The sequence below is a fragment of the Leucopleurus acutus genome (genome assembly GCF_964270905.1).
Source record: "Leucopleurus acutus genome assembly, chromosome: 2".
NCBI classification, from domain to species: domain Eukaryota; kingdom Metazoa; phylum Chordata; class Mammalia; order Artiodactyla; family Delphinidae; genus Leucopleurus; species Leucopleurus acutus.
In genome coordinates, this window is record NC_139143.1 from 19,193,462 (window position 1) to 19,213,404 (window position 19,943).

A 19,943-nucleotide genomic window follows, 5' to 3' on the forward strand; every position below is an offset into this window, starting at 1 on the left:
GTAGAGGTGATTAAAGAGTCAGGCCCCCCAAACCCCAAGGAAGGTTTTTTTTGGATAAAAATCATGTGAATGATCATTTAGTTTCATTCCCACAGTGTTTTTCTTTTATTCCTAGTAATGAGTATTCAAATAAATGTTTGTTTTACTGTATGTGGTATATTCACATACACACACAAACAAACACACACACAGAACCATTTGAGTTCATTAGTTAAAATTGTCCTGGGAACCAAGTCTCAGCAAAATTAGAGTTGGGACTGTGAAGTAAATCTCTTATTTGACCAGAATCCTGTAGTGTCTTATAAGCAGATAAATGTCTTCAAATAGATGTTTTGATTGGTTCTCTGCTTAAGTGTTCTTTTTTAACAAAGTTGTTTGGTTGTTTTCTTTAACAGTTGTTTCGGGAAGTACGAATAATGAAGATATTGAATCACCCTAACATAGGTATGAAATTTATGTATACAATTAACGATAAAGTATTTTCCTTAATTTGAGACTATTTGAAAGGATACAATTTTAAGGATGTTTTATATAAAATGAGGAAAAGTGATAACCTCAGAAAGTGATACTTTGGGTAAAAATAGATTATAAAGTTAACTGAAGGCTACAAATTGTAGTTTTCTACTACCTTGCTGTCTTGTGCATGTCACTAAAATAATATATATGACTTGGAGTTAAAGCATATACATGATTTTTGTATCTCCTTACTAAATCTCTCTAAATAGAGATTGCATGCCATTTAGGTATTTATAAAAAGTAATTCCAGATATTTTGATAATAGGCACTTGGGCTTGATGATAGTTTATAAGCAAAATAACTAGTTTGAATTTTAAAGAAAATAGAGTTGATTTCAGTTTTAGTGAATTTACTTCCGTAAGTTCTGTTTTTCCCCCATATTTACAAATAAGTTTATTGATTACATATATTATACAAAGTCATTGGATTGTAAGAAGTAAAAAGCAGTTCTTCTTTTAATCTGTTTATTTTTGAATCATGTGTTTCTTGCACATTAAAAAATCTTATGTGTATTAGAGACACTCATGCAGTTACTTGTGGTGTATAATTTCAACTATTTGTCAATACATAAGTCTCATAATTTAGTATTATTTAACCAGAAACTTTTAAAATATAACATAATTATAAAAGTTTTTGTTTCTCTACCAAAGATTATTTAACATTTTTGATAGGCTCATTATAATAATAGTGTCTTTTTAAGCTTTAATTGAAATTTTATTATTTTGATTTTAAGATTTTTTTTTATTACCTTATTCTAATTAGAAAAGGAATGATTTTTTTAATCCCAGAAATTTAACTCTCTTTTGACCCAGCAGTTGGTTCCAAATCACTTCACAGTAAATAGTCTTCTTCCATGGTCATAATAAGCCTTGAGAAAAATTTTAAACTTTAAATTGTAATTAATAATCTTTAGTAAATACTCAAATTTTCCTTTAGTTTAGTGTTACCTTAAAGTTTCTTAAAGCATATTCAATATGTGCTCACAACCACAGAGTTATATCTCTAATTTCTTTTTTCAGTAAAATTGTTTGAAGTTATTGAAACAGAGAAGACCCTCTATTTAGTCATGGAATACGCAAGTGGAGGTAAGGATGGAAGGGAATGAAAAGTTATCTTTGATGAGACATATAGAATTATTAATACCAATCATTAACATTCATATCTTTTTTGATGTTAATGAATCTGTAGTTTCATAAAATGCCTTTAAATGGTATCTTAAGGAAAATTCAGTGTTTAGTTTCAAGACCTATTTATCCTACATTTAAAAGTAGGATTTTGGCTTATTTAAAAATTACTTAGGGACATTTTTCAAAACTCTAAATTTGCATTGTTATCTATGAATGTTTCAATTCTTATCTAAATAATATAATATATAATAATATTAGTAGTAGTAGAAGCTCTTGGCTATTAATAGGAAATCTCAAATTCAGAATGTATTTAATAAAGTTTAGAGTAAAAGCATGTTCTAGGTCAGATGTTTTTTTCACTGATTGTTCATATATGATAGATTCTCCATATACATACATTTTCAGGAAATCCATAAAATGTTTCAATTTAAACAAGTATTCATCTATATATTTTATAAGTTAGGAGACTGAGTTGACGGGGAAATAGTAAGATACATTTCTAGTAGAATATAATATTGGGCTGGCCAAAAAGTTCATTCAGGTTCTTCCGGAAGATGTTATGAAAATCCCAAACGAACGTTTTGGCCAACCCAATATATATTCTGACTATATAGTGTTCAAAAATAGGAATGATTTTTAAACACTGATATATAATAGAAAATCATTTTCATATACTTTCCCTCAGATGAGAGATACATTGGCTCAGATTCACTGTTCTTTTAGGCATAAGACTTAACTTTCTCGGAAACAGGTTTAAAATTTATGGAGTTAAATCATTTAATAAGTAAAATGAGGACACTTGAAGGTTTTAAGGGCTCAGAGAATTTAAGCAATTGAAGAAGAAAGGGCAGCAGAAATTATTTAAACCACTTTGGCTAATCACCTTTTTTTGCTAATCAATTGAAAAACTTAGTGTTGAATTTAGTTTTGATTTCTTTTAGCTAATAAAGTGTATAGATTTTTGTGATGATTCAGATTTTCTGTAAGTAGAATAAAGATGATTTATTTTAGTCTATAGCATCTAGGCTATGTATTTTTATACCCTCTCTTAGATTTCTAAAAAATTTTACTACAAATATTAAATGGATTTTAATTGCTTTTTCAGTTTTTTATGTAGATTGAAAGTTTTAAAAGGTTTAGTTTTTTGCATAGCTTTTTTTCATCATGAAGATATTTCATTGTAGGTTTTTTACTTAACCTGGAAACCTACATCATTAATGTTTTTTATTATTATAGGATTTTAAGAAATATTAATATAGCCATGCAAATTTGCATAAAATGTTAATCTATAATAAAATTAATGAACCTACAAATACCACATAATGAAACTTTCTCTACTTTTCTATCCTGTAGTTAGATCTATGTATCAGTTCATCATTGTTGAAACCCTGAGTGTTTATCCAGTTAGACTTTTTTTTTTTTTAGCGATCTAAAGTCTAGAGAGTGGGGCTAAACATGTTTTGATATGAGAAATTATAGACAGCTAAAGATCTGTGGGCATTGTTCTGTTTTTATGAAGGTCTGCCACAAGGCTGTGTTAATGTGCATACTGCTTTAACGATTAATGGTAAGTGCAGTCAACTCTTTATTGGTGCTGATGAAGGGGAGCAATGGCTCGAGTAATAGACAGCACGTAGGGTCCTCACTGCTCTCCTTCAGTAGCATTGGGAGGGGCAGAAGGGTGTAGTGTAGTGTAGAGAGGTGTGTACTGGAGCTCAGCCAGTGGCCCCTTATTCAGTTCTGATTCCTAGGGATAGGTGTTCTTTGAGTCTTGCCAGTCAGTGATCCTGTAACAAACCATCTTGGTTCTGTAGCAGTAAATCTAGAATCATCCTCTTGCCTTTTTAATCTATAAATGGCAAGGTGACTCTAGAGAATAAAACACTTAATATTTTTCCTCTGAAATTTCTAGATATTTTAGGATTGAATCTGACATGCACGCGAGAATCCTAGCATGAACAAGGGTTGAGTCAGACAACTGCCTCTTTGCCAGAAGTACATCTATTGATTCTGGTTCACTAATGGGGCAAAAGATCTTCAGTGATTAGAAGGGCAGGGAACTCCTTTATGATTTTGAATCATGTTTCGTTCAAAGGAGCCTATTAAAAGTAGGTGTCAGGACTACTTTGGAATAGTGTGTTTATACCTTCTTTTGCTCATGCAGACATTTATTAAATGTTTACTGTGTACTAAGTGGTATTCTAGGTGCTAGGAACACATGGGTGAGCAAAGACAAGGTCCCTGCCCTCAAAAAGATTACAAAAGATTACATTCTAGTTGGGGAAGCAAATCATAAACAAATAATATATAATCAGTAAAGGACTGAATCACGTAAACATCTGGGGGATGTGAGCATTCCAGGCAGAACTTAAGAGTAGTCCAAATTTTTGAACTCCTGCCGTATATCTTTCCCCGCCTAAACTCACATATCTAGAATTAACTGCTATGATGGGTCAACTAGAGCATCTGTTCATTTCTCTGTTTTCATCATCCTATTTAATCATTTAAGTATGCTTGATATAATATGCTAACATTGTAGATTTATTAGTTTCATCTGACATACATCATTACATATTTGATTTTTAACATTTTACTTATGTCCTAGGATTGATATTGCATATATGTATATGTAATATATCTGTATACCTAGATACAAATATATAATTTATTGAGTGCTTACTATATGCCAGTCTCACTGTGCTAATAAGCACGTGCATTATTTCATTTAATCCTCACAACACCCAGGTGAAATAGGTAATAGGGAGAAACAGGGTCTAAACGAAGTTAAGAAATCTTCCTAATGTCTCCCAATAGCTACTTAGGGCTAAATAAGGATTCATACTAAAATTGGTCTGATTCTAAAACCTGAGTTTTTAAGCATTTTGCTGTACCTTACAAGAGCTCTTTAAGCCACTTTATGAGTTTTTAATATACATGTATATATCTATGTGGTACAAATTATAAGGATATAAAAATTTTATCCCTTACACTGAGATATTTTATTTTTGATAATGTAACTAAACATTAGTTGGTTTATTATTATTATTGATTGGAGAAAAATGAAAAAAACATACGTGTAAAGTAAAAGATCTATTAGAACATTTTTATGGTTTCTAGTATCATTAAATTATTTCAACAAATATGTATTGTCTATCCACTTTGTGTTCTGTCATGCGGATGGGGGTACAGGTAAAGTATGAGTATGATGACAGCATTCAAGGAGTTTGCAGCTCATCTGGGGTAATAGGAGATGCACACAAGGATGATTTCATTCTGTATAATAAGTAGTTAAATACCAATGCAGATGAAATGAGTGCTGTGAGAATGAGTGTAATCAGTGTAGGAAGGAAAAGAAAGAAATCAGTGTGGATGGAGGTAGAGAGATGGAATTTGACCAAGTCTCTATGACTAGTGGACTTTAAGAGAGTGAGCCAACATAATATGACTTCTGTTATTTTATTTGAAATGTAGGCCCCAAATACAAAGCCAAATGTAATTTTTGATTGCCCATGCTGTGGCTTCCCTTTATTAGAATGGATAATAAAGAGTTGACTGTATTTTTACATAATACTTGAAAGCAGAAAGTAAGTTTTCTTATGTTTTTTATGACTTTTTATTAAAAGAGTTTTGTTGAATCATAAGCCGCTACCCATATTCAATTTTACATGTATTTTTTTCCTTTTTTCCTATTCATGTAATAGTTGTGATTTATGTAGAACTATCAGAAAAGTGTGGGCCAAAAGCTTCTTTAACAACAAGGCAAAAACTTGACATTGCATATATTGTTAACTGAAAAATCTGTGTATATTTTACTGCCTGCTTTACCTTTCTGATTCAGGTGAAGTATTTGATTACTTAGTTGCCCATGGAAGAATGAAAGAAAAAGAGGCCCGTGCAAAATTTAGGCAGGTATGGAAAGTAGTTTTCAACTTTGTTTTGCTGATATTTCTAGTGATGTACAATGGACAGTATCACAGACTGGAATTCAGAGTACATGGTACTTTCAAAAGAAAAATTCCTGCTTTCTTACACTTTTTAAGAATGGAAAACTGAAAAAGAAATTTGTTCTTCCTGAATTTAAATTTAAAATAGTTGCCATTGGTTATTTCTAGTTCATCATAAATAGTAAAATGTTTATAGGTGAGATTCTTATTAATAACTCTTTGAGAGTCTTGGAAATACAGACTAGAGTGAGATAGAAAGTAAATACTTAAACCTTTATCCAGTAATTATTATCAAGTATTATTAGCTTTGTGTGTACAGTATAAATGTGTACTGTTTAAAGAGGTTTTTGTATTTTTTAAATAATTAAAGATGTCTTAGTTTTGGAACTCATATTTTTGTAGACTTAAAGACTATGATCAATTTTATTTAGTCAAGTAGGGAAGGAACTTGCCAGTGTGAAGAATATGGTAAGATATTGATATTTCCAGGTCAACTTGAATATGATTTGTTACAGAAATGATAAAATAAGAAAAAGCAATTTAAGTTAATCTAAGATTTTGTTTTTAATGTTTAGGAATGAAGTATTTAAGATTATCATACTTTATAAATTACTGTAGAAATGACAATTAATAAATTGTAAATTGTCCACAAAATTTACTGAAGTAAAGTTTCAACAGACAACTTACTATATCCCAAACTTTACCTAAGTGAATTTAAAATATTCGTTCAAAAATAGTTCAGGGCTTCCCTGGTGGTGCAGTGGTTGAGAGTCCGCCTGCCGATGCAGGGGACGCGGGTTCGTGCCCCGGTCCGGGAAAATCCCACATGCCGCAGAGCGGCTGGGCCAGTGAGCCATGGCCACTGAGTGTGAGCGTCCGGAGCCTGTGCTCCGCAACGGGAGAGGCCACAACAGTGAGAGGCCCGCGTACTGCAAAAAAAAAAAAAAAAAAAAAGTTCAGTATCTCTTCTGTAAACATTATTCTACAGTTAAAGGGATCCTGTAATCAATAAGGTTGGGAAACACGGACTACTGATGTGAAATCTTCCTCTGTGAGATTTGACATATATGTTAACATATAAACAATTGGAGAAGTCCTGAAGAAGATGGGAGGGAAAAAACCTGTTCAACTTTTTTGTTTTGACGTAGCATTCTGCATATTGATCGTGGAGTGAGTTTATTTTGTGAAACCTCTATTACTAATATCTCACAGAATCACTATTTGGAACAATATACATGAAATACTTTAGACCAAAGATAAACATAGCCCTTATATTTAGGATAGATTCCTAGGAGCATTTGACTTAAAATAGCTGAATCTAAAGACAACTGGTAATGAGGAAGCAGCATTGAGAAACTGAATGGTATTCAGCTACATATTGTTAAATTCTTTTCTACTGTGGAATGGAAGTCCATGCTTACTTAAGTAAAGAGCTACAGTCATCACTTTAAATATCATCGTTCTTTCCATCTCAGTCACGCTAGTTTTAGTAGCCTATCAGGAAGAAAATTCCAATTGACATGAAATATTTCCATTGGGATTTTAATATATATTTCAAGGACTGTCACTACTCACTCTTATTGTTTTTAGTCAGTTGGTTTTATTTATTTATTTATTAAAAACATACTGTGGTCAGAAATTGTACTGGGTACTATATGGAATTAGAGAAGGTGCTGTTTTAAAGAGCTTACTCATCTCTACTGATGGGTGGGAGCAGGATAGCAGGCTGGGACACAGATATTTTTCATAAAGATCCAAATAATTACTAATTGGCTCTTTTTTAAAATAAAGTCTGGATTACTTTGAAATCAAATCAGAGATTGAGTGTTAAATGAATGCTATTTAAAATGTAAAACAGTGGCAATTTTAAAAATAATTATCTATTTATTATAAATATTAAACATATTAACTATCTGTATGTGTTCCCCCCAATTAAATAGGTAACCAACTCACAGTTTTAAAAACCAGGGACACACACACAATTTTATAGTTATTTGGCAAAAAGTTATATTTGTTTTTCAATTTATTTTTGCTAAGTTCATTTTTCTTTATAGGTGTAATTAAAACTCGAATAAATGGGTATTTACTTTTATTTTTATTTGCTCTGTATTTCATAAAATTACTTTAAAAACTTTACCAGTGAAAGGGAATGTACTGTATTAGTAAGGATATGTCCTTGACCCTACCATTAAATATAGCAGAGACACTAGGACAGTTCAAGACCAATTTAGCAGTCATTGCCTATACAATGCCGCTGCCTTCCTTAAGATTTGAGGGCCTGCAAGAGAAATCATAATATTGACTCAACCCTTCCAGTATCAAGGCTACTACTTAAAGCTTGGGAATTCCTGACCCACGTATAAATAATTGCAAAGCATCCTCCCCCCACAGTTGCACCTCATGGCGAAACATTGACATGTCTGGTCTTAGGGTCAGTGCAGGACTGGTGGTCAATCATGTTTTCAAGATCCATAACAAAAGGATTGTAGGGAAGTTTCTGCATCCTATTTGTGGAGGTACAGAATGTTTTGAGATGGGAGGGTCTGGCCATAGAATAATGCAGTAAAACTTGGGCTTGTGCGTGGGGGTTCTTGTAGCGAGCGAGTCAGAAGCCAGAGCTGCTTTTATGGCAGAAATTGTACCCTGCTAGATAAGTGTGATGATATTATAAATTATCTTTCCCTTCTTAAGTCTTTAAGGCTCAGGAGATTTTTATTCCAGAAGTGCCTATAGAACTGCTTTCACAGAAACTATCTTGTCTAATGTGAAATGCATGTTTGGTAACCAAATCATTATCTGTAGCATGCCTTCTTCACAGTATCAAGAGAAGGGGACTTGAAAAAGATAATATCATTATCAGCAAAGTTCTGTCATCTATGATGCAAAAATAGCGTTATAGTATGAACATCCTATAGCCTATATAGTATGTTCAATAAGATGTATTAATATTTACATATAAATGTATGTCTCTCTTAATTACATGGTAAAAATTGGATATTAGAATTTTGAAGCATATTGCTTAAGAAAACTAATACTACATGTATTCATTGTAGGATTCTGCTGTATTTGGAGGACTCACACCTCAAATTGATTATAATCATTCACAATTGTTTTGCTCAAACACAGTTCATGGTTCTGTAGTACCTGCTTAGCTTGGAATTCAGAGACTTTTACCAACTTGTCTATCAGGATTTAACTCCCAGTATTACCATTTTCCCACCTACTTTTCAAATACATTGTGTTGCCTCAACATCAGTGCAGGGCTTCCCTGGTGGCTCAGTGGTTGAGAATCCGCCTGCCAATGCAGGGAACACAGGTTCGAGCCCTGGTCCGGGAAGATCCCACATGCCGTGGAGCAATCAAACCTGTGTTCCACAACTACTGAGCCCATATGCCACAACTACTGAAGCCTGCACGCCTAGAGCCCGTGCTCCGCAGCAAGAGAAGCCACCGCAATGAGAAGCCTGCGCACCGCAACGAAGAGTAGCCCCCATGCTCGCCACAACCAGAGAAAGCCCCCACGCAGCAGTGAAGACCCAACGCAGCCAAAAATTAAAAAAACAATCAGTGCATTTTACCACCTTACCTCCTACGTCCCCATCCCCAAACATCCACATTTTAAAATTTTACTATCCTTCCTGGAGGGCTTAGATCAATTATCACCTAGTAACTGAGATTATTCCTTATCTTTTATGATTCCCTCACTTCTTTGTACCTCTGCTTCTATGATTCTACTTTGTAGTATGTATAGTTACTCATAAACATGTTTTTTCCTCCTAATCAGACTGTAAGCTCCTGAAAGGCAGCGTGCATGTAGGCTGCATGAACACATTTTTGTATTCCCCTAGCAACCAGCACATTTTCTTGCACATAGCAGGCACTCAATAAACTGACTGTTGAATCAAAATGAATTTAATTGAATTACATCTTACTGTGTGTTGGTTTTGTTTTGAATTCATGTCTTCTCTGTCTTTGAACCATTATAATATACATTAAAATAATTTTATAATATTGAAATATCAGTTTCACTTGTACTACTTTGAAGTTTTTTTTTCCTAACCAGTATCCTATTAGCATGGTCATACTTCACATCACCTTTACACTTTCAAAAATTTCATTTCTGGGGCTTCCCTGGTGGCGCAGCGGTTGAGAGTCCACCTGCCAATGCAGGGGACGCAGATTCGTGCCCCGGTCCGGGAAGATCCCACATGCCGCGGAGCGGCTAGGCCCGTGAGCCATGGCCGCTGAGCCTGTGCGTCCGGAGCCTGTGCTCCGCAGCCGGAGAGGCCACAGCGGTGAGAGGCCCGTGTACTGAAAAAAAAAAAAATTTCATTTCTGTCCCCATTTGTTAATGCCTAACCAATATTCAACATTCAAACTGTGTTTACGTTTAACTGAATCCACAGAATTGAATGTTCTGCTGTGCATTAAAATGGCCCTCCTATACATCCGATATACTTAAAGTAACTCTTAGTTGATTGCTATCAGATTGTTTCCTTTTCTGTATTTTATGTAACAAAGCGTATAACTATCATAGAATTGCTTATAACCTATTTCTCATTGGTATCTTTGGCCCTTAAACCATTGGGTGCTTTCCTGTTTAGCACTTATCCCCAAAGAGCCCTATGTAATGGTTAAAAATTAAGATGGTGTACAAAATCTAGTTACAAGGGTAGAATGCTTTGCCCAGCTGAATTAGTGGCAAGTTTAAGATTAGATTTCATTTTTACCTCTTTTCTTTTGATAATTAGGTTTCCTTTAAAGGCTCAAAAATTTTTCCTTTGCTTATACTATATGAAGAGACAAAAATAAGGTATTGCTAAACCCTGTTGATAAATTCTTAGTCAGTTGACCTCCCTGAAGAAACATGCCTTGAACACATTTAATATAATTCCTAAAATACAGTTTTGCATTTTGAACTTGAGCCAGCTATCTTGGAATGCTGATTCATGTGTGCCAGAATTCTTATTTCAACAGTGGGATAAACCATTTGACCAAAACTACAAAGTGTATACATTGTATCATGTGAACAGAAATAAAACAACCCATAAAGAAATCTTCATGGACTCTGACAAATATTTTAGTGTATTTTAGCAAGAGAATACTACTTTTGCACGTTGTCCACATTTAAAAGTGAAAATTTCATAACTTTAATACGTATGGTTTTCTGAAATAAAGGAACAGTGAAATTGCTAAACGTAACTTTAAAATCCAAGTTAGTAATTTCTCTAAATTGGAATGATAATTGGGGAAAAATTGAGATGTTTTTACCATAATAATTTTGAATCTTTTATCCAAATATTTATTTCAGATTGTATCTGCTGTACAGTATTGTCATCAAAAGTGCATTGTTCACCGTGATCTTAAGGTAAGTGATTGGTTTTATTACAAAAATTTCTTAATAATTAACAGATATGTGATACTACTAGAGATGTCTTTTTAATTGCTTAATTGTGCCAGGCACTGTATAAGGAAATTAGTTTTTATTTAATTCTCACAGCAACTTTTTATAAAAGGTAGTATTTTCTTTCTTTTTTTTTAAATTGAAGTATAGTTGGTTTACAGTATTATGTTAGTTTCAGGTATACAGTGAAGTGTTTCAGTTATATATATATATTTCAGATTATTTTCCATTATAGGTTATTACAAGGTATTGAATATAGTTCCCTGTGCCATACAGTAAATCCTTATTGCTTATCTATTTTATGTAAAGTAGTATGTATCTATTAATCCCATACTCCTAATTTATTCCTCCCCTGCTTCCTTTCCCCTTTGGTAACCATAAGTTTGTTTTCTATGTCTGTGAGTCTGTTTCTGTTTTGTATATAGATTCATTTGTATTATTTTTTAGATTCCACGTATAAATGATATTATGTAATATTTCTCTTTTTCTTTCTGACTTCACTTAGTATGATATTCTCTAGTCCATCCATGTTGCTGTAAATGGCATTATTTCATTCTTTTTTATGGCTGAGTAATATTCCATTGTGTGTATATACATACACACACACCACATCTTCTTAAGCCAATCGTCTGTTGATAGGCACATGGTTTGTTTCCATGTCATAGCTATTGTAAATAGTGCTGTTATGAACATTGGGGTGCATGTATCTTTTTGAATTGAGTTTTTGTCTTTTCCAGATATATGCCCAGGAGTGGGATTGTTGGATCATATGGTAGCTCTATTTTTAGTTTTTTAAGGAATCTCCATATTCTTCTCCACAGTGGCTGCACCAGCTTACATTCCCACCAACGGTGCGCAAGGGTTCCCTTTTCTCCACACCCTCTCCAGCATTTAATATTTGTAGACTGTTTGATGACGGCCATTCTGACCCATGTGAGGTGATACCTCATTGTGGTTTTGACTTGCATTTCTCTAATGATTAGTGATGTTGAGCAGCTTTTCATGTGCCTGTTGGCCATCTGTATGTCTTCTTTGGAGAGATGACTATTTAGGTCTTCTGCCCATTTTTTGGTTTGATTTTTTTTGATATTGAATTGTATGAGCTGTTTGTGTATTTTGAATATTAACCTCTTGTTGGTCATGTCATTTGCAAGTATTTTCTCCTATTCCTTTGGTTGTTTTTTCATTTTGTTGATGGTTTCCTTTGCTGCGCAAAAACTTTATAAAGTTTGATTAGGTGCCATTTGTTTATTTTTTTCTTTTATTTCTTTTGCCTTGAGGAATGAACTTAACCAGGAGGTGAAAGACCTATACGCTGAAAACTATAAAACATTGATAAAGGAAATTGAAGATGATTCAAAGAAATGGAAAGATACCCCATGCTTTTGGATTGGAAGAATTAATATTGTTAAAATGGCCACACTACCCAAAGCAATCTACAAATTTCATGTAATCCCTATCAAAATACCCATGACATTTTTCACAGAACTAGAACAAATAATCCTAAAATTTATATGGAACCACAAAAGTCCTAGAATTGCCAAAACAATCCTGAGGATAAAGAACAAAGCTGGAGGCATAACCCTCCCAGACTTCAGACAGTACTACAAAGCTACAGTAATCAAAACAGTATTGGTGTAAAAACAGACAGATCAGTGGAACAGAATAGAGAGCCCAGGGAATTCCCTGGTGGTCCAGTGGTTAGGACTCGGCGCCTTCACTGCCAAGGGCCCGAGTTCGATCCCTGGCTGGGGAACTAAGATCCCACAAGCTGCGTGTGCGGCCAAAAAAAAAGAATAGAGAGCCAGAAATAAACCCACATGTCTTCGATCAGTTAATCTATGACAAAGACAAAGGAGGCAAGAATATACAGTGGAGAAAAGACAGTCTCTTTAGCAAGTGGTGTTGGGAAAGCTTGACAGCTGCATGTAAATCAATGAAATTAGACCACACCCTCACAAAAATAAACTCAAAATGGTTTAAAGACCTAAATATAAGGCATAAAACTCCTAGAAGAGAACATAGGCAAAACATGCTCTGACATAAATCATAGGAATGTTGTCTTCTTTTTTTTTTTTTTTAATAAATTTATTTATTTATTTATTTTTGGCTACATTGGGTCTTCCTTGCTGCACGCAGGCTTTCTTTAGTTGCGTCGAGTGGGGCTACTCTTCGTTTTGGTGCGTGGGCCTCTCATTGCGGTGGCTTCTCTTGTTGTGGAGCGCAGGCTCTAGGCGCGTGGCCTCCAGTAATTGTGGCATGTGGGCTCAGTAGTTGTGGCACACGGGCTTAGTTGCTCCACGGCATGTGGGATCATCCCAGACCAGGGCTCAAACCCATGTGCCGTGCATTGGCAAGTGGATTCTTAACCACTGCGCCGCCAGGGAAGCCCAGGAATGTTTTCTTAAAAGGCAGTATTTTTACTGAGGAAATGAAGAAAATGTGGATGAGAAGTTATCTAGCATTAAAGACTAGAGGATTTGATTGCATTAATTAGCTTCTTTTAATAACATAAATGAGGAACTTTGTCCCTAATTAAAAATGCCTGAGGCCGCATTCCATCAGAAGCAGGGTCAGGGCACAAATCCAGATTTGTCTGATGTAAGAGCCAGTGCTCATCCTCACATTAAAGTTCAAAGAAATCAGGAAAGTTTTAAATGTTTTTATGAATCTTGAATGCATATGATTAGTATAAACTAGCATACTTTGGAATAAGAAATGTGTGATAGTCAGGAAATGTTTGTGGCAGTGAACATGGGAGCCATGTTTCAATTCATGGGGAAATGAAATCGGATGTCTGTTTAGGTGTTTTGCCTATTTTTTAATCTGGTTGTTCGTTGTTTTGTTATTGAGTTATATGAGTTCCTTACATATTTTGAATATTAACCCCTTATCAGATATGTGGTTTGCTAGTATTTTCTCCCATTCTATAGGTTGTCTTTTCATTTTGTTGATGGTTTCCTTTGCTGTACAGAAGCTTTTTAGTTTGATGTAGTCTTACTTGTTTAATTTTGCTTTGTTGCCTGAGCTTTTGATGTCTAATCCAAAAAGTTAATAATACTGTATTGAATACTGGAAGTTTGCTAAGAGGGATTTCAGGTGTTCCCATCACACTTATCAAAAAAAAGGTAACTGTGAGGAAGTATGTAGCTTGACTTAAGTAATCATTTCACTGTTTGTATGTATATCAAATTATCATGTGTTATACCTTAAATATACATAATTTTTATTTAAAAAAATAAAATAATTAAAAAAAAGAAAGAATGGTTGGGGCCAAATGGATTTTTTTCTTTTTGAACGAAGGTAGAAGATTCCTTGTCTAAGAAAGTTTTCTTTTGTTTTTTCCTTTTTCTCTATTTTTCCAAAGTTAACTTGCATGTTAGGAGGTCTTTTTTTTTTTCCAACTTTTTTTCCCATTGCCTCTGTCAATTACTAGCACTAGTTTGTGTTATATTTGAATACATTGTCCTAAACAGTTGTTGAAAGTCTCATCCTGTATTTTGACTCCATTGTTCTGAGCTTACAGATTTTCTCCTGCTCCAAATATTTCTATTTCTGTTTCCTCCCTCAGCTATTTTAAGGGAAATCACTGCTTCAAAGAAAGAGAAAGAAGAGGGCTATTTATTTCCCTGCCTGTGTGTTTGACTCCTAGTTTGTCATCTCATTTCTTATACGGAAAATATCTGCAAAAAATCATGTTCATTACCCAGGAGTTTCCTGTATGCTCTTGGGAGGAAACCTCAAAACCCTCTCCATCTCTCCTCTTCTGAGGCAGCCTTGGGTACTTTGCTGTCCATCCAGACATCTTTAGAGAGACTGGGAAAAGTCTAGCTTGCTCCAAGACAGCCTCAGAAATTTACAGTGACCAGGCCCTTACATCAGAACATCAGAGTAACCTGGTTTTGTCGCACAGTCCATAATGTTAAGATCTAATATAAATCTCCCAAATCTGTGTGCTGTTATAATATTTATGTAATAAGTGATACCACATTTTTTTGCATATTTTTGGGTGTTAGATGTGTATTTTCTGAAACAAGATGAAAACAAATATCCCAAGGTAGTATTCCTTAAAAAAGGAAAAGGAGGAAGTAGGCGAGGGAAGAGCTATATGATGGGCAAAGTGCTTGGGTCTGCTGACTGTTGGACCCTCCAGTGGTATAAACTGTAGAGAACTGTGATTTTCATTTTAGTCAAATTTCACTCCTTTTTGTAACCTGATAAAACACATCTACAAACGAAGCTATAACTTCATTACTCTGTCAGTTGTAACAGAGTTTGAAACAAAACATGTGCAAAAGCAAATCCTTTATTGAATTGCTTGCATTTATAAAAGGTACATTTAAATTTTTTCATTGAATGATTCTGATTTAGGAAGATTTTAGAAAACCAGCATTTTAAAACATGGGAGAAATCACTTCTTTCTACCATAATAAACCCCTAGAAGAGAATCTAGTTTTAGAAAAGCAAAAGGAGGCTTAAAACAGATGAGATCCAACGGAGGCTGTGTTGTGTTGTTTTCTTTTACTGAGAAAAGAACTTTGTTGAGGATGCATTTTGCAAGAAAGGACAAGGAATCAATTCAGTGGTCATAGAACCCCTGACTGGGAGTTAGTTTAAATATATGCTTGAGGCTTGCATTAACCAGTGATACTCTATTAAACAGCATATTTGGGTAACTTTGTGGGAAGCCCAAGATGGATTAGTGTTATGTTGACTTACATTCTTTAGAATCGGTCATGTTAAGGTGCAATTCCAGGATGTTTCTTACCATGAGGAAAAAACTTAGGTTTAAAATGACCTATGGAAGAAAATGGTTTTTAAGTAACCTTTCTTAAACAGTTACATATATGCATATAAATGGAGCCTTCCTATATAGTGTTAAAATTCAGTTTTATATAAATGTCATTCTGAGAAGTTACACATTGAAGTACTCTACTGGGCTTCTCAATTTGATGTTACACTTAAAAATGAGAGACAAGAAATAGATGTTTGAGATCTGAAACAATTATAATGAACGTTTTATTTTATGTAGGCTCTTTACATTGTCCTTTTTATTATTTTCCTCTTAGGCTGAAAACCTTCTCCTTGATGCTGATATGAATATTAAAATTGCTGACTTTGGTTTTAGTAATGAATTTACAGTCGGGAGCAAGTTGGACACATTTTGTGGAAGCCCGCCTTACGCTGCCCCTGAGCTTTTCCAAGGGAAGAAGTACGACGGGCCTGAAGTGGACGTGTGGAGTCTCGGCGTCATTCTCTACACGTTAGTCAGTGGCTCCTTGCCTTTTGACGGCCAGAATTTAAAGGTATCAGCTAAATTTGATATTAATGTTCTATCCCCAAGCACAGTGATTTCATAAGCCAGTGATACGTGCTTTCTTTTGCTTTGTAAGGAACTGCGGGAGCGAGTCTTACGAGGGAAGTACCGTATTCCCTTCTATATGTCCACTGACTGTGAAAACCTCCTGAAGAAATTATTAGTGCTGAATCCAATCAAGAGAGGCAGCTTGGAAGTAAGTAATTTTTTCCACTCCATATTTAAAGTCTAACAATTAAAATATTCAAGGAACTACAGAGCATTATTTCAATAATTTTTCCCCACGTTTTTTAAGGAAAATTGCCAAACCATCTCATTTGCCTTTTATTTAGATCTAGAGAAAGTCACGTGATGCTTTCACTACTCAAAGGTTGTGCAGTAGGTTTGGCTAAAGACTCTTATTTCTTCTTTGTCCTGCAGTAAAGTCTTAAATTAAAACAACATCAAAATAGGGATAAAATTGACTTAGTTGGAGAAGAAGGAAAACCTAGTCTCTGTCACAAATTGCTTGGTCCAGTATAGAAACCTTGTATTTAGTAAGTACAGATATTTCAAGGATAAAAGAAGATAGTGAAATTTGAATCCAGTGAATACTTCAAGGCTGTATCTGATAGTAAAAAATTTAATAGAACCCTCTCAACATCAGTACAGAAAGTTTGCAAATATTTAAGTAGAACATATTGGAAACAGGTATTTCATTTCTTACCACACTGTTGTGTTGCCTACATGCATTCCACATATGTGAGGTTATTTATAATAACAGACGCTGTTAAAAAAGTACTAAGTATGTTACAGCCAGTAACATCAGAGGTCCACATAACCAAAATGTCTAATCTTTTTTCCTTGTGACACTGCAGTCAGAACAACTTATTAAGCATTTTTCCCATCTGTTTTTAAAAATATTTTAGCCTGTACTAAGATAATTTCAGAGATTCAGCATGTATTGTTCACTAGTATTTTTTGTCTTCATTTATTTGCCTTAATAGATAGGGTAGAAAATTCAGAGAATTAACCTCATTTAAACTGTACTTTTTTAGTGTAGCTATGGGGGCCTTCTGGCACGGACTCCATGCTGGTTAGGAGGCAGCCTTATAGTGAGCCATCCCTGTATACAGAGCTCTCAGGTTAGTTTGGGCTTTGTAATTGTATTACCACAGTACTTTTCACTAAAAGATACAATATGATGTTTTGATGGAAGTTAAGGGATGGTGACTTCCATTGGGAAATTATTTTAAATGTTTTATATCAGTAGATCAATTATCAGATATTTTTTACTGAATTGTTTGTTTAAATGTGATTAGTTACTTCCTATGATTTTTGTGGGTTTTTTTCTTTGGGGGTCAAAGGATATGTTGTAATGTTTTAAAAGAGAAATCTGTGCAGTAAAAAAGCCCACTTTCATATTACCGCTCTTCTAAACTTACCTTCAACCATTATAATGGAAAATTGTGTGAAATAGTTATAATTGTTGACACTCATACAAGTTCTAAAATTTTATAGGAACGTAAGCCTCCCTTGATCCTGCTTTATGACCCATTTTTATCACTGGAGCCAAGTTTACTTGAATGTCACTTAACAAAATGTCCAGAGTTGAGGCATCAGCTCAGCTAATGAGAGGAACAAAAAGACCATAAAGAACAAAAATTATTTGGGGGGAGTAGATTTTACAAATCTCTATGGACGATTGATAAGATGTGCTTCGTGTCTTAACTATGATTAATTTACAGTGGCCAAATATTTAAGTCTTTCATCCTTTGCATTAAAATATGAAGGATTAAAGTATGAATTCTCTGACTTGAATGTAAAAGCAAGTTATTATTACGAAAACATTTGCTCATCAGAAGCTCAACTTGATGTATTTGAATATAGTCTGGAACTTCCTGTTCCACCTTGTCAAAATTAAGTCTTCCAGCCATGGAACCATGAGTCTACGTTGGAAATATTATCGTAATATTGCAGATATCACCATACAAAGGCTGGTCTGCTTCACAATTCCCAGAAATGGTTTTCCAGAGAAACCTGACACCATTGGAAAAAAAAAAAAAAAGATTTCTTTATACCAAATCTTAAGAAACTCCCCTTGAAATAACAATGATGTCGAAAATTATATTAGTCTTCACTTTTATTTTCATACCTACTTTATTATCAACTTTACAACCAAAAAATCCATAAAGTATAAAAAGCAGCTATTTTCAAAACACCAGTCTTCAGTGTGTAAACATAAATTTTTATTCAGTAATAATGTTTTCATGTCACGTTGCATTCTTTTTTTTAAACTGAAACGTTTTTAGTATGTCCTCTTTGCTTTATCACGAGAGTGGCCGCCTTCTCTGTCAGTAGCTATGTTGTTCTCCTTGGATTATGTCTCAAAGTTTATTTAACTATTCTCTGCTTGTTCCACATGTGAGTTGTTCTCATTGTTTTTGCTAAAAATAATGTGATGTACTTTTTCCCTTGGGGATGTATGCTTGGATAAATTCTCCAGACAGTAATTACTCGGTCAAAGGGTATAAACAGTCTGCTCGGTCCTGTGTATCATTGCCAAAAGATTGTGTGTTAACCAAGGCATTTGAAGGTACATATTCTGCACAGCTTGTTTCAGTATTGGATAAAAATAATTTCTAGTACTTGATGCCTTTATGGTAGTAATACAGTTTGTCATAATCGCTTTAATTTGTATTTCTTTCATTAGAGATAATGCTCAATATTTTTAATGAATAGGTTGAGTGTCCTTCTTCATATGTAAGCTTTCTGTGTCCCTAAACTACTTGTCTAAAGGAGTCTGGTTAATCAGCTTTATAGACTTGTATCAGCTTTGTACCTTTTGAGATGAAATATTTCCCTGTTAATTCTCATAGTTGAAGAAATGGAACTTGATGTATTTTTTCGGTGTTACTTGAGTATCATGAGTTATTGATGAAACTCTAGTCTTCACTATGTAATTTGCTAATATTGAAGTTTGATTTAAAGAATCTTTATTTTAAATAATTTCACATTCTACTTGCTTGACCCATAGTTGCTTCTAGATCTAAACAGTTAATATATTTTTTTCAGGTTGTATATCTGAGTGCAGTCACCTCTTCCTAATTGTACTCATAATGGGGGGGACAGTATCACACATGATTTTCAAAGGATTTGTGTTTTATGTTGTATGCTGGGGTTTTTCCTATTTGTTTGAATATTGGTGTGTCTGGATTTTTTTTAGAAAGATACTGAAATTTTTTCCTGCTACCCCCTCTTTGTATATTCTTTCATTTTTCCAGTCCTTAAGTAAGATGGACTGTGTTACCTTTCAAAATAATACAAAATTTGAGCCTAAAGCAAAGTTCCTCATTATTGCCCTTTCTCCCTCATCTTTGGTCCTCCTCAAAAAGTATTTATTTTTACTTTTAACACCTTTTTCAGCCTGCTAAGATAATCTTTAAAATCTTGCTTGTGTCTGCACAGGTCAAGTGACAGTAAAGCAAAAAACAATTAATAATAATAATAACCATTTTTCTAATGAAAATTTCTAAGTACAAATTCAGAAGCATATGGTATACTTTACAAAGGTTGAAACCATTTAAGAAAAATTATTTTCATCTGGCCAACCTAAAGTCCATAATTTTTTAGTGTGGACCTATGTGTAGGGTGTA

General features: G+C 34.1%; 1 protein-coding gene across 1 annotated transcript in view; it reads left to right on the forward strand.

Moving 5' to 3' along the window:
- Window positions 1–19,943, forward strand: part of MARK1 (microtubule affinity regulating kinase 1) — a gene marked incomplete at its 5' end in the record, with an annotated part of 142,328 nt that overhangs the window by 93,935 nt on the left and 28,450 nt on the right. Inside the window, 6 exons of the mRNA XM_082834772.1 lie at window positions 396–444; window positions 1,536–1,601; window positions 5,482–5,552; window positions 10,899–10,955; window positions 16,061–16,297; window positions 16,385–16,504. Of these exons, the coding sequence (XP_082690898.1) occupies window positions 396–444; window positions 1,536–1,601; window positions 5,482–5,552; window positions 10,899–10,955; window positions 16,061–16,297; window positions 16,385–16,504 (600 nt within the window). The remainder of the gene's footprint in view (window positions 1–395; window positions 445–1,535; window positions 1,602–5,481; window positions 5,553–10,898; window positions 10,956–16,060; window positions 16,298–16,384; window positions 16,505–19,943) is intronic.